This window comes from Hylobates moloch, unplaced genomic scaffold (assembly GCF_009828535.3).
Source record: "Hylobates moloch isolate HMO894 unplaced genomic scaffold, HMol_V3 SCAFFOLD_6, whole genome shotgun sequence".
NCBI lineage: Eukaryota > Metazoa > Chordata > Mammalia > Primates > Hylobatidae > Hylobates > Hylobates moloch.
The window spans coordinates 127,962,339-127,977,709 of record NW_026652281.1 but is presented as its reverse complement, the minus strand read 5'-3'; the positions used below and the strand labels follow the sequence as shown (position 1 = coordinate 127,977,709).

The following is a 15,371-nucleotide window of genomic DNA, read 5'->3' as shown; positions in this document are numbered from 1 at the left end:
ATCTGGGGAGACCTTTGGCTTTCCCATTCTTGGATATTTAAAAACCAAAGCCATTTTTTTTTTCGATATGGACTTTCGCTTTTGTCACACAGGCTGGAGTGCAATGGCATGATCTTGGCTCACTGCAACCTCCACCTCCCAGGTTCAAGCGATTCTCCTGCGTCAGCCTCCTGAGTAGCTGGGATTACAAGCATGTGCCACCACACCTGGCTAATTTTTGTATTTTTAGTAGAGACAGGGTTTTACCACATTGGCCGGGCTGGTCTCAAACTCCAGACCTCAGGTGTTCTGCCCACCTCAGCCTCCCAAAGTGCTGGGATTACAGGCATGAGCCACTGCGCCCAGCCCAACCATTTTTTAATAACTGAAGAAGTTTGAAATCAAGGACAACACAAACCAAAGGCACAGTTTTGTTTCAATGATGATTAACTTCCATGAGGTACTCTTTATGAAAATATGAAACACTTTCCCACATGAAAAGTGAAAATTATTTAACATGTTGAATGATACAGTTGAATATGATAGCAAGAAGGTATACTCTGGACAACTAAAAAGTGGGTTCCCACTGGGAGGGCTTTCCTGGCCTGGGTGAGTGATCTGACCTAGCTACATGACCTAGGAGGACAGGAGGCTGCAGGTTGGACTAACAGATGGACCTCTGCATAGGGGAAACTATCACATGCAACATTCAGTGGGAGTGTGTGGTTCCTGAGATGGTTAGTGTCTGTATAAAGGATGTATATCTTTAGGATGTTTCTAGAAAACTGGAGAGAAAGATTTACTAAAATAAACCCAGGTTCTTAATTTCGGTTTAAGCACAAATTTCTACAATTTTTCAGTTGCCTTATGAGTTTTTGCAGATATACCCACAGACACTTAAATGAACTAAACAAGGAACGAAAAACAGGACACTTGCTACACATGCTGGGGACCCTCACTTTAGGAACATGTAGAAAACAATTTGGCATTTTTGAGTGGATAAAAAGCTGTTCATATCTCTCACAATTGACTGAATGTTCTAAGCTTAAATAAACAATTATATAAATAATGACAGTGGAGTCATACAAAACTATTTAATTAATGTATATTCAATTATAAATCCAAAGAGGGGAATTTTAATGGTTCAGATCACTCCAGTTTGCCCATCCACTAGCAAGCACATACCTTACATAGGGAAGAAAGTGGGAGACTAGAGCCTGCTGATCCCTCAACTAGTCTTAGGTCTTGCCTGCTGCTCACGTTATGAGCAGCTCTTCGTTCTGAGGGTAATTCCTGAGTTTAAGACACACCTTAGTCTTACAATATACTGCTTCAACACAAGCTATCTTTTTATCTGGTACTCAGCTGAAGAAGCCACCCTAAGAAGTAAGTGTACCCTTGAATTTTACCTTGGGCTCTTTCTCTGGAATCTCATGCCTTGGCCTACCCCATCACAATGAGCTGTGACCCACACTGTACGTCTTATAAAAAGTGATCTTAGCTGTTGCTTCTATCCTTAGTGTTCATTGTGTATTTTCACTGTAGAAAGTTTCTAAATACTTACATATTTCTGGGCCTTGTGGAATTCTCTGGAGTACTCTTGAGGTATGTCTCACGGCAGGCCAGCTGCAAGAGAGTGGGTAGGGAATGTGAGCCTTGTGGAAGTTATGCCCCCAGTGCCTAGCCAGCACAGTGCCTGGCCAGTCTAAGTACTTGGCAAGCATTACTTTTTAAATGGATGAATGAATACATTGCTTTCATTCAAAGAGGTTAATGATGACATATTCTTAACACATGAATAATTCTTTAGTGCTTATTACCGATAAATGCAAAGAGAATCTGAAAACAAAGATTTTTTCTAATTTTTCTGATTGACACTGGTGTTTCAATGCACATTTATGTAACACAAATCTCATCTACATTTCTTACTTCTGATGGAAGCAAGTAAGCCAGTTTAACAAAAATAAACACTGGCACGCAATTAAATTTTTGGATAATCTGCACATCCTTGGAAGCTTCATTTACCTTTCCCTTTTTACTCATTACCTTTTCTTATGCATCTGACACTGACATCCATCTCACCATCAGCATTTTGGATTTTCTAATATGAACATTTTTATGCAGTTGTTTTTAGAATTTCAAGAGTCAAGAGTGACCTACGTAATTACTAGGTGTTTTGACCCCTAGTTTGTGTTTTTGCATAATTTAAAGATTCCAAGTCATTGAATTTTGCTAGTATTTTTTTGTTTGCTTCATTAAATCAATTATGCCTCTTGTAAAAAATAAACTTTGTTTTCCTTAGAGTCCTGGAAACCAACAGGTATACCCACATTGCAGCCACTTATTTCTTTCTTGCTGAAAGAATCCTAAGAGACAATAATAATTATTCTCATAACAAATTTTCAATAATAATAATATAACAAATTATACATTTATCTTTTTCAATAATAATAATTACACGATAATAATAATTATATAGACCTTATAACAGTAATAAATATACATATTTGGATGCACAAATAAGATTTATTCAGAATTGGGAATACCCTTCAGTTTTACTACAGTTCTACAAATTACCTATATCTAAATGGATAAAGATAAATTCTAAATAAATTTCATAGTGATGAGCTCAAAAAATAAACCCTTTCTATGTTTTGATTTTAAGTGGAAAGTAATATGGCAAAAAAAAAGGTGGGAAGATGAGGAGAGAGGAGGAGGAGCTGGAAGAGAGGAAGAGAGGAAGAGGTAGAGGAAGGAAGAGAGAAGGGGAGTCATTTATTCCTGAAGACAATAACGGTGGTGAAAATTCATAGCAATGGCAACAAACACATGGAGCCCTGTCCTAAGTACTTCACATCTATTGATTTGCATATCTTTCACCACAATCCCATGAGGTAGAGAGGATTATTACTCCCATTTTACAGATCAGGAAGCTGAGTCAGGAAGTTGGGATCACTATTTGTACTCTCTAGCCTCACAAAGTTAGGAAGCATTAACAACAACAAAAAAAAGTTTACTATTTCCAAACTTTAAACTTACTAACATCAGTGAAGATTTGTTTTCTCACCTGAGCTGGGCCTTGCTATTTCTAGGGCTTGCAGAGCTCATCTGTATTTCTTTGTCTTGCTTTTCTCTCAGGATCCTTTCAGCAAGCAAGAGGTACGTGGCTGTGGTTTGCATACGCTTGTTGGTTTCTAGAGCTCTGAGGAAAACAAGGCTTGTTTTTTCCAAGAAGCAAAATTGATTTAAACAAGCAAACAAAAAAGTATAAGCAAATGAAATTCAATGACCTGAAATCTTTAAGTTAGGCAAAAATGCAAACTAGGAAACTAAAACACCTAGTGGTTATTTAGGTCACCCGTGAAATTCTAAAAAATAAAAATGAGGTAATTATTCAGAGGGCTTCATAAGGTTGCAGAGTGAAGTCACTGCCCTATAGGGTTAGCAAGCATGGTACCCAACCTATCCTCAGGTGTCACTGTCTTAAAACCTGTGTGATCCTGGGCAGGCTACTTACCCTCTCTGTTTTGATTTATTCATCTTTAAAAGGGGAATGATAATAACACCTACATTAGGGTTCTCTAGAGGGACAGAACTAATAGATGTATATATAAAGGGGAGTTTATTAAGGAGTATTGACTCACATAATCACAAGGTGAGGTGCCACAGTAGGCCGTCTGCAAGCTGAGGAGCAAGGAAGCCAGTCTGAGTACCAAAGCTGAAGAACTTGGAGTCCGATATTCGATGGCAGGAAGCATTCAGCATGGGGGAAAGATGTAGGCCAGAAGACTAAACCAGTCTAGTCTTCCCACGTTCTTCTGCCTGCTTTAACTGGCCTCACTGGCAGTTGATTAGAATGTGCTCACCCAGATTGAGGGTGGGTCTGCCTTTCCCAGTCCACTGACTCAAATGTTAATATCCTTTGACAACACCCTCACAGACACACCCAGAAACAATACTCTGCATCCTTCACTCCAATCAAGTTGGCAATACTAACCATCACAAGTCCTCCCCTTGTCAACTTGAACCCATATGCATCTGAAATCATACACAATCTTCAAACAAAGACAATAATAATGTCATAATTACACCTAACATAATGCAACTATTCTTCGTACAACTGGAAATGCACCAATTCCAACCCAAATGCTATTACATAAAATTAACAACACTTAAATGCTAGTATAAGGTCAATAATCTTATATGATGAATAAAAAAGTAAATAAAATGAAGATATTTTCTTAGTACAAGTGTATAAATGCACAAACATGTTCTTAACAAAATAAGGAGGAAATACTCATGACAATTATCGTCCTCATTTCTGCAACTGGTCACGTGGTCGTAGCTGGCATTGATGACTGCCTTCTTCTACTACCCATTCTGTATTCTCTTTGACTTCAGCAAGCACCTCAGCAGGTCATGGTTTTTTACCTGGTGGAGTGACCCAAACCTTCATTCCTGAGGGGTCTGGAACCCATTTGCAGTCCTGCCTGAATAGGACTGTTGTCGTTTCCCATTGACCCTCATCACAGGGCATGGTAAAACTAAAAGATGTCCTAACTCCTGTATTCCACACATCCTCTTCCTTAGCTTCACTGTGGTGTAGTAGACTGATTTCACCTTGATAGTCTGGGAAAATCACCCCAACCAATGCTGTAACTCCCTTCTTAGCCTGTTGACTTAGGTAGGAAAAGTGTCCGGGTGGCAATCTTAACTTCCAGTTAAATTGAATCGTTATTGTGTCCCCTGTTGGCAGCATTCCTCCCTCTTGAACTGAGACCTCTAGGCCAGCAGAACATAATGTCATGGGAAGAGGAAACAAAATTTTTGCTAGTGTGTCATTAGAGGTGATTGTGAGTGGTGCCACTTCCACTTCCACCCCTTAATTTCTGGACCTGTGAATCCTGGCTATGGGAGAAACAGTACCATATATCGGATGCTGATTCACAGCATACACAGCCCTCTGGATAACTTTGCCCCAGCCCTGCAAAGTATTGTCACATAGTTGGTGTTGTAAGTGTGACTTCAAAAGGCCATTCCACCTGCTTCAGGATGATGGGGAACATGGTAAGACCAGTGAATTCCATGAGTATGAGCACACTGCCACACTTCTTTAGCTGTAAAGTGAGTGCCTTGGTCAGAGGCAATGCTATGTGGAATACCATGATTTTAGATGGTGGATAACGCATTCTGTGAGTCCATGAATGGAAGTCTTGACAGAAGCATTGTGTGCAGGATAGGCAAACCCATATCCAGAGTAAGTGTCTATTCCAGTGAGGACAAACTGCTGTCCTTTCCATGATGGAAGAGGTCCAATATAATGAACCTGCCACCAATTAGCTGGCTGATCACCCCAAGGAATGGTGCCATATCAAGGGCTTCGTGTTGGTCTCTGCGGCTGGCAAATTGGGCACTCAGCAGTGGCCGTAGCCAGGTCAGCCTCAGTGAGTGGAAGTCTATGTTGCGGAGCTCATGTGTAACTTCCATCCCTGCCACCATGGCCACTTTGTTCATGGGCCCCTTGGGCAATTACAGGGGTGGCTGGGAATAGAGGCTGAGTGGTGTCCACAGAATGAGTCATCCTATTCACTTGATTATTAAAATCCTCCTCTGCTGAGGTCACCTGTTGGTGAACATTCACATAGGATACAAATGGCACAGTATTTGACCACTCAGAGAGGTCCATCCACACACCTATTTCCCAAATTTCTTTGTCACTAATTTTCCAGTCATGTTTCTTGCAAGTCACTAACCAGCCAGCCAAACCATTGGCTACAGTATATAATTTCACATCTGGCCATTTTTCCTTCCATGCAAAGTGCACAGCCAGGTGCACTGCTCAAAGTTCTGCCCACTGGGAAGATTTTCCTTCACCACTGTCATTCAGGGATGTCCTAGAAAGAGGTTATATTGCTGCAGCTGTCCACTTTTGGGTGGTGCCTGCATGTCATGCAGAACCATCTGTGAACCAGGCACTAGTCTTCTCTTTCTCTGTCAACTGATCATAAAGAACTCCCCATGAGACCATCAGTGCAGGCTAGGGGAGAGAAGGCAGGGTTGCAGGAGTGGAGTACATAGGCATTTGAGCCACTTCCTCATGTAACTTACTTGTGCTTTCAGGACCTACTCAAGCCCAATTACGTATACACCACTTCCATTTGAGGATGGAATGCTGCTGTGCGTGCCCCACTGTAGGGCTAGATGGGTCAGAAATCACCCAGTTTATGATAGACAATTCAGGTTGCATGGTAACTTGATGACCCATAGGCAAATATTCAGTTTCCACCAAAACCCAGTAACAGGCCAAGAGCTGTCTCTCAAAAGGAGAGTAGTTATCTGCAAAAGATAGCAGGGCCTTGCTCCACAATCCTAGAGGTCTCCATTGTGATTCACCTATGAGGGCCTGCCAAAGGCTCCCAACAACATTCCTCTCTGCCACTGATGCTTCAAGCACCATTGGATCTGCTGGCTCCTATGGCCCAAATGGAAGAAAAGCTTGCACAGCAGCCTGGACCTGTTCCAGAGCCTTCTCCTGTTTTGGAACTCACTCAAAAGTGGCAGCCTTTTGGGTCACTCAATAAATGAGCCAGAATAACACATCCAAATGAGGAATATGTTGTCTTCAAAATCTGAATAGGCCCATTAGGTGTTATGCCTCTTTCCTTGTTGTAGAAAGGGCCAAATGCAGGCCGGGCCCAGTGGCTCATGCTTGTAATCCCAGCACTTTGGGAGGCCGAGGCGGGCGGATCACGAGGTCAGGAGATCGAGACCACGGTGAAACCCCGTCTCTACTAAAAATACAAAAAAATTAGCCGGGCATGGTGGCGGGTGCCTATAGTCCCAGCTACTCGGAGAGGCTGAGGCAGGAGAATGGCGTGAACCCGGGAGGCGGAGCTTGCAGTGAGCCGACATTGCGCCACTGCACTCCAGCCTGGGTGACAGAGCGAGACTCCGTCTCAAAAAAAAAAAAGGGGGGGTGGAGCCGAGATGGCCAAATAGGAACAGCTTCGGTCTACAGCTCCCAGCCTGAGCGACACAGAAGACGGGTGATTTCTGCATTTCAGTTTGAGGTACCGGGTTCATCTCACTAGGGAGTACCAAACAGTGGGTGCAGGACAGTCAGTGCAGTGCACTGTGCGCGAGCCGAAGCAGGGCGAGGCATTGCCTCACTTGGGAAGTGCAAGGGGTCAGGGAGTTCCCTTTCCTAGTCAAAGAAAGGGGTAACAGACGGCACCTGGAAAATCGGGTCAGTCCCATCCTAATACCGCGCTTTTCCAACGGGCCTGGAAAACGGCACACCAGGAGATTGTGTCCCGCACCTGGCATGGAGGGTCCTATGCCCACAGAGTCTCGCTGATTGCTAGCACAGCAGTCTGAGATCAAACTGCAAGGCAGCAGAGAGGCTGGGGGAGGGGCGCCCGCCATTACCCAGGCTTGCTTAGGTAAACAAAGCAGCCAGGAAACTCGAACTGGGTGGAGCCCACCACAGCTCAAGGAGGCCTGCCTGCCTCTGTAGGCTCCACCTCTGGGGGCAGGGCACAGACAAACAAAAATTCAGCAGGAACCTCTGCAGACTTAAATGTCCCTGTCTGAGTGACAGCTTTGAAGAGAGTAGTGGTTCTCCCAGCACACAGCTGGAGATCTGAGAATGGACAGACTGCCTCTTAAAGTGGGTCGCTGACCCCCGAGCAGCCTAACTGGGAGGCACCCCCTAGTAGGGACAGACTGACACCTCACTCGGCCGGGTACTTCTCTGAGACAAAACTTCCAGAGGAACTATCAGACAGCTGAATTTGTGGTCTCACAAAAATCCGCTGTTCTGCAGCCACCGCTGCTGACACCCAGCCAAACAGGGTCTGGAGTGGACCTCTAGCAAACTCCAAGAGACCTGCAGCTGAGGCTCCTGTCTGGTAGAAGGAAAACTAACAAACAGAAAGGACATCCACACCAAAAACCCATCTGTACATCACCATCATCAAAGACCAAAAGTAGATAAAACCACAAAGATGGGGAAAAAACAGAGCAGAAAAACTGGAAACTCTAAAAAGCAGAGCACCTCTCCTCCTCCAAAGGAACACAGTTCCTCACCAGCAACAGAACAAAGCTGGACGGAGAATGACTTTGACGAGTTGAGAGAAGAAGGCTTCAGACGATCAAACTACTCCGAGCTACGGGAGGAAATTCAAAACAATAGCAAAGAAGTTAAAAACTTAGAAAAAAAATTAGACGAATGGATAACTAGAATAACCAGTGGAGAGAAGGGCTTAAAGGAGCTGATGGAGCTGAAAGCCAAGTATCGAGAACTACGCAAAGATTGCAGAAGCATTGGTAGCCGACGCGATCAACTGGAAGAAAGGGTATCAGTGATGGAAGATGAAATGAATGAAATGAAGCGAGAAGGGAAGTTAAGAGAAAAAAGAATAAGAAGAAACGAACAAAGCCTCCAAGAAATTTGGGACTATGTGAAAAGACCAAACCTACATCTGATTGATGTACCTGAAAATGACGGGGAGAATGGAACCAAGTTGGAAAACACTCTGCAAGATATTATCCAGGAGAACTTCCCCAATCTAGCAAGGCAGGCCAACATTCAGATTCAGGAAATACAGAGAACGCCACAAAGATACTCCTCGAGTAGAGCAACTCCAAGACACATAATTGTCAGATTCATCAAAGTTGAAATGAAGGAAAAAATGGTAAGGGCAGCCAGAGAGAAGGGTCGGGTTACCCACAAAGGGAAGCCCATCAGACTAACAGCTGATCTCTCCGCAGAAACTCTACAAGCCAGAAGAGAGTGGGGGCCGATATTCAACATTCTTAAAGAAAAGAATTTTCAACCCAGAATTTCCTATCCCGCCAAACTAAGCTTCATAAGTGAAGGAGAAATAAAATACTTTACAGACAAGCAAACGCCGAGTGATTTTGTCACCACCAGGCCTGCCCTAAAAGAGCTCCTGAAGGAAGCACTAAACATGGAAAGGAACAACCAGTACCAGCCCCTGCAAAAACATGCCAAATTGTAAAGACCATCAAGGCTAGCAAGAAACTGCATCAACTAACGAGCAAAATAACCAACTAACATCATAATGACAGGATCAAATTCACACATAACAATATTAACTTTAAATGTAAATGGGCTAAATGCTCCAATTAAAAGACACAGACTGGCAACCTGGATAAAGAGTCAGGACCCGTCAGTGTGCTGTATTCAGGAAACGCATCTCACATGCAGAGACACACATAGACTCAAAATAAAAGGATGGAGGAAGATCTACCAAGCAAATGGAAAACAAAAAAAGGCAGGGGTTGCAATCCTAATCTCTGATAAAATAGACTTTAAACCAACAAAGATCAAAAGAGACAAAGAAGGCCAATACATAATGGTAAAGGGATCAATTCAACAAGAAGAGCTAACTATCCTAAATATATATGCACCCAACACAGGAGCACCCAGATTCATAAAGCAAGTCCTGAGTGATCTACAAAGGGACTTAAACTCCCACACAATAATAATGGGAGATTTTAACACCCCACTGTCAACATTAGACAGATCAACAAGACAGAAAGTTAACAAGGACATCCAGGAATTGAACTCAGCTCTGCACAAAGTGGACCTAATAGACATCTACAGAACTCTCCACCCCAAATCAACAGAACATACATTTTTTTCAGCACCACACCACACCTATTCCAAAATTGACCACATAGTTGGAAGTAAAGCTCTCCTCAGCAAATGTAAAAGAACAGAAATTATAACAAACTGTCTCTCAGACCACAGTGCAATCAAACTAGAACTCAGGATTAAGAAACTCACTCAAAACCACTCAACTACATGGAAACTGAACAACCTGCTCCTGAATGACTATTGGGTACATAATGAAATGAAGGCAGAAATAAAGATGTTCCTTGAAACCAACGAGAACAAAGACACAACATACCAGAATCTCTGGGACACATTCAAAGCAGTGTGTAGGGGGAAATTTATAGCACTAAATGCCCACAAGAGAAAGCAGGAAAGATCCAGAATTGACACCCTAACATCACAATTAAAAGAACTAGAAAAGCAAGAGCAAGCACATTCAAAAGCTAGCAGAAGGCTAGAAATAACTAAAATCAGAGCAGAAATTGAAGGAAATAGAGACACAAAAAAACCTTCAAAAAATTAATGAATCCAGGAGCTGGTTTTTTTGAAAAGATCAACAAAACTGATAGACTGCTAGCAAGACTAATAAAGAGGCAAAGAGAGAAGAATCAAATAGATGCAATAAAAAATGAAAAAGGGGATATCACCACCAATCCCACAGAAATACAATCTACCATCAGAGAATACTACAAACACCTCTATGTAAATAAACTAGAAAATCTAGAAGAAATGGATAAATTCCTCGACACATACACCCTCCCAAGACTAAACCAGGAAGAAGTTGAATCTCTGAATAGACCAATAACAGGCTCTGAAATTGTGGCAATAATCAATAGCTTACCAATCAAAAAGAGTCCAGGACCTGATGGATTCACAGCTGAATTCTACCAGAGGTACAAGGAGGAGCTGGTACCATTCCTTCTGAAACTATTCCAATCAATAGAAAAAGAGGGAATCCTCCCTAACACATTTTATGAGGCCAGCATCGTCCTGATACCAAAGCCTGGCAGAGACACAACCAAAAAAGAGAATTTCAGACTAATATCCTTGATAAACATTGATGCAAAAATCCTCAATAAAATACTGGCAAACCGAATCCAGCAGCACATCAAAAAGCTTATACACCACGATCAAGTGGGCTTCATCCCTGGGATGCAAGGCTGGTTCAACATACGCAAATCAATAAATGTAATCCAGCATATAAACAGAAACAAAGACAAAAACCACATGATTTTCTCAATAGATGCAGAAAAGGCCTTTGACAAAATTCAATAATCCTTCATGCTAAAAACTCTCAATAAATTAGGTATTGATGGGATGTATCTCAAAATAATAAGAGCTATCTATGAGAAGCCCACAGCCAATATCATACTGAATGGGCAAAAACTGGAAGCATTCCCTTTGAAAACTGGCACAAGACAGGGATGCCCTCTCTCACCACTCCTATTCAACATATTGTTGGAAGTTCTGGCCAGGGCAATCAGGCAGGAGAAGGAAATAAAGGGTATTCAATTAGGAAAAGAGGAAGTCAAATTGTCCCTCTTTGCAGATGACATGATTGTATATCTAGAAAACCCCATCGTCTCAGCCCAAAATCTCCTTAAGCTGATTAGCAACTTCAGCAAAGTCTCAGGATACAAAATCAATGTACAAAAAGCACAAGCATTCTTGTACAGCAATCACAGACAAACAGAGAGCCAAATCATGAGTGAACTCCCATTCACAATTGCTTCAAAGAGAATAAAATACCTAGGAATCCAACTTACAAGGGATGTGAAGGACCTCTTCAAGGAGAACTACAAACCACTGCTCAATGAAATCAAAGAGGATACAAACAAATGGAAGAACATTCCATGCTCATGGGTTGGAAGAATCAATATCATGAAAATGGCCATACTGCCCAAGGTAATTTATAGATTCAATGCCATCCCCATCAAGCTACCAATGACTTTCTTCACAGAATTGGAAAAAACTACTTTAAAGTTCATATGGAACCAAAAAAGAGCCCGCATCGCCAAGTCAGTCCTAAGCCAAAAGAACAAAGCTGGAGGCATCACGCTACCTGACTTCAAACTATACTACAAGGCTACAGTAACCAAAACAGCATGGTACTGGTACCACAACAGAGACATAGATCAATGGAACAGAACAGAGCCCTCAGAAATAATGCCGCATATCTACAACTATCTGATCTTTGACAAACCTGACAAAAACAAGAAATGGGGAAAGGATTCCCTATTTAATAAATGGTGCTGGAAAAACTGGCTAGCCATCTGTAGAAAGCTGAAACTGGATCCTTTCCTTACACCTTATACAAAAATTAATTCAAGATGGATTAAAGTCTTAAATGTTTGACCTAAAACCATTAAAATCCTACAAGAAAATCTAGGCAATACCATTCAGGACATAGGCGTGGGCAAGGACTTCATGTCTAAAACACCAAAAGCAATGGCAACAAAAGCCAAAATTGACAAATGGGATCTAATTAAACTAAAGAGCTTCTGCACAGCAAAAGAAACTACCATCACAGTGAACAGGCAACATACAGAATGGGAGAAAATTTTTGCAACCTACTCATCTGACAAAGGGCTAATATGCAGAATCTACAATGAACTCAAACAAATTTACAAGAAAAAAACAAACAACCCCATCAAAAAGTGGGCGAAGGACATGAACAGACGCTTCTCAAAAGAAGACATTTATGCAGCCAAAAAACACATGAAAAAATGCTCATCATCACTGGCCATCAGAGAAATGCAAATCAAAACCACAGTGAGATAACATCTCACACCAGTTAGAATGGCTATCATTAAAAAGTCAGGAAACAACAGGTGCTGGAGAGGATGTGGAGAAATAGGAACACTTTGACACTGTTGGTGGGACTGTAAACTAGTTCAAGCATTGTGGAAGTCAGTGTGGCGATTCCTCAGGGATCTAGAACTAGAAATACCATTTCACCCAGCCATCCCATTACTGGGTACATACCCAAAGGACTATAAATCATGCTGCTATAAAGACACATGCACACATATGTTTATTGTGGCACTATTCACAATAGCAAAGACTTGGAACCAACCCAAATGTCCAACAACGATAGACTAGATTAAGAAAATGTGGCACATATACACCATGGAATACTATGCAGCCATAAAAAATGATGAGTTCATGTCCTTTGTAGGGACATGGATGAAACTGGAAAACATCATTCTCAGTAAACTATCGCAAGGACAAAAAACCAAACACCGTATGTTCTCACTCATAGGTGGGAATTGAACAATGAGAACTCATGGACACAGGAAGGGGAACATCACACTCTGGGGACTGTTGTGGGGTGGGAGGAGGGGGGAGGGACAGCATTAGGAGATATACCTAATGCTAAATGACGAGTTAATGGGTGCAGCAAAACAACATGGCACATGGATACATATGTAACAAACCTGCACATTGTGCACATGTACCCTAAAACCTAAAGTATAATAATAATAATAATAAAAACTATGATAAAAATGCATAATTAAATTGGTATTGATGTTAGTTATGGGTTGTAATTTCTATTCAACATTTAGAATACAGGCCAGGCACGGTGGCTCACGCTTGTAATCCCAGCACTTTGGGAGGCTGAGGCGGGTGGATCACGAGGTTAGGAGATCGAGACCATCCTGGCTAACACGGTGAAACCCCGTCTCTACTAAAAATACAAACAATTACCTGGGCGTGGTGGTGGGCACCTGTAGTCCCAGCTGCTCGGGAGGCTGAGGCAGGAGTATGGCGTGAACCCAGGAGGTGGGACTTGCAGTGAGTTGAGATTGCGCACTGCACTCCAGCCTGGGTGAAAGAGCGAGACCCTGTCTAAAAAAAAAAAAAAAAAAAAATTATAATACCAGAGTATCTTGCCATATGTTGATGATATTTTTCTGCATGAAAAATAATTGAGGCATCTAATTGATTATTTTATGATGAAATGTGAGTATAGCAATAGCGTATCTCATTCAAACTGTACTGACTGTAAATAAAGGAAACCCATGTTCTAAAAAAAAAAAAAAAGAAAGGGCCAAATGCAGAACTTACCCTTCACCTTAGAAGGAATATCTCAACAGGCCCCAACCACTGGACCCCTAGAAATTTTACTGAGGTAGAAGGTCCCTGAATATTAGTCAGATTTATTTCCCATCCTCTGGCATACAAATGTCTCACCAACAAATCCAGTGTGTTTGTTATTTTTTGCTCACTGGGTCCAATCAGCATAATGTCATCAATGTAATGGACCAGTTTGATATCTTGTGGAAGGAAAAAGTGATCAAGATCTCTCCAAACAAGATTATGACACAAAGCTGGACAGTTTATATACCCCCAAGATAGGATATTGCTGGCCTTGCTAGCTGAAGGTAAATTGCTTCTGGTGGGCCTTATGGACAGGAATGGAGAAAAAGGCATTTGCCAAATCAATGGCTGCATACCAGGTACCAAGAGATGTGTTAATTTGCTCAAGCAATGAAACCACTTCTGGTACAGTAGCTGTAATCGGAGTCACCACTTGGTTAAGCTTATGATAATCCACTGTCATTCTCCAATATCCATCTGTCTTCTTCACAGGCCAAATAAGAGAGTTGAACTGGGATGTAGTAGGAATCACCAACCCTGCATCTTTCAAGGTTTTGATGGTGGCACTAATCTCTACAGTCCCTCCAGGGATGTGATATTGTTTTTGATTTGCTATTTTTCTAGGTAAAGGCAGCTCTAATGGCTTCCATTTGGCCTTTCTCACCATAATAGCCCTCACCCTACCAGTCAGGGAGCCACTGTGGGGGTTCTGCCAGATGCAAAGTATGTCTATGCCAATTATGCATTCCAGCACTGGGGAAATGACCACAGGATGAGTCCAGGGACCCACTGGACCCACTGTAAGTCAGACAAAAGCTAAAACTCCATTAATTACCTGATCTCCATAAGCCTCTACTTTTACTGGGAGGCCACAATGATGTTTTAGGTCCCTGAAATCAATGTCAGCTCAGAGCCAGTGTCCAGTAGTCCTCAAAATATCTGATCATTTCCCTTTCCCCAATGCACAGTTATCCTGGTAAAAGGCCAGAGGTCTCCTTGGGGAAGGATGGGAGAAAGATTAACAGCATAAATTGTTGGTAGTGTAGTGGGGTCATTCCTCAAGGAGACCTGGCCTCCTCTTCATTGAAGGGGTTCTAGGTCTGTAAACTGGTTCAAGTCTGGAAATTGAGGGGCCGTGATTCTCTGTTTATATAATTCAAATTAGTCTTTTGTCCACTCGGCCTGGAAGTTTTCTACTTATATAAATTAAGTAAGAATGCAGTGGGCTTCCTATCAATTTCACTTTTAGGAACACTGTAATTAACTAGCCAGTGCCAGAGCTCTACATGAGTCAGACTATTCTGATTGCTGCTTTGCCTCTGCTGTCCATTATGGTAGCTATGCCCACCTTGCCTTTGATGGTTGAGTGCCGCCACTTGGCTCATGCCACCTCGGGATCCAATTATTCCCATTGCAATTTTGCAATTTTGTAGTTGAGTGACTGTGGTTCCCACTGTTAGATCTGGCACACACAGAAGAGCAATCACAGAGCTCTTCAAGGATGCAGATACTGCCCTCATGAATCTGTTTTGCAAAGTATTGGTGAAGGGTATGTCTTCTGGACCCTCCCAGCTTGGATAAGTAGGTCTAAAGTGACTAATCCACTCCAGCATCCCAATCTTCCTAAGCCTTTTGATCCCTCCCTGTA

At 42.2% G+C, this 15,371-nt stretch overlaps 1 protein-coding gene across 1 annotated transcript in view; it reads right to left on the bottom strand.

Moving 5' to 3' along the window:
- LOC131383746 (uncharacterized) overlaps nucleotides 1–14,620 on the bottom strand; it is a 41,451-nt gene extending 26,831 nt beyond the window's left edge. Inside the window, exons 1-4 of the mRNA XM_058440385.1 lie at nucleotides 14,559–14,620; nucleotides 13,331–13,471; nucleotides 3,047–3,181; nucleotides 1,544–1,605 (exon numbers count right to left, since the gene is read on the bottom strand). Coding sequence (XP_058296368.1) covers nucleotides 1,544–1,605; nucleotides 3,047–3,181; nucleotides 13,331–13,471; nucleotides 14,559–14,569 — 349 coding nt within the window. The 5' untranslated portion in view covers nucleotides 14,570–14,620. The remainder of the gene's footprint in view (nucleotides 1–1,543; nucleotides 1,606–3,046; nucleotides 3,182–13,330; nucleotides 13,472–14,558) is intronic.
- Between the last annotated feature and the right edge of the window lie 751 nt (nucleotides 14,621–15,371).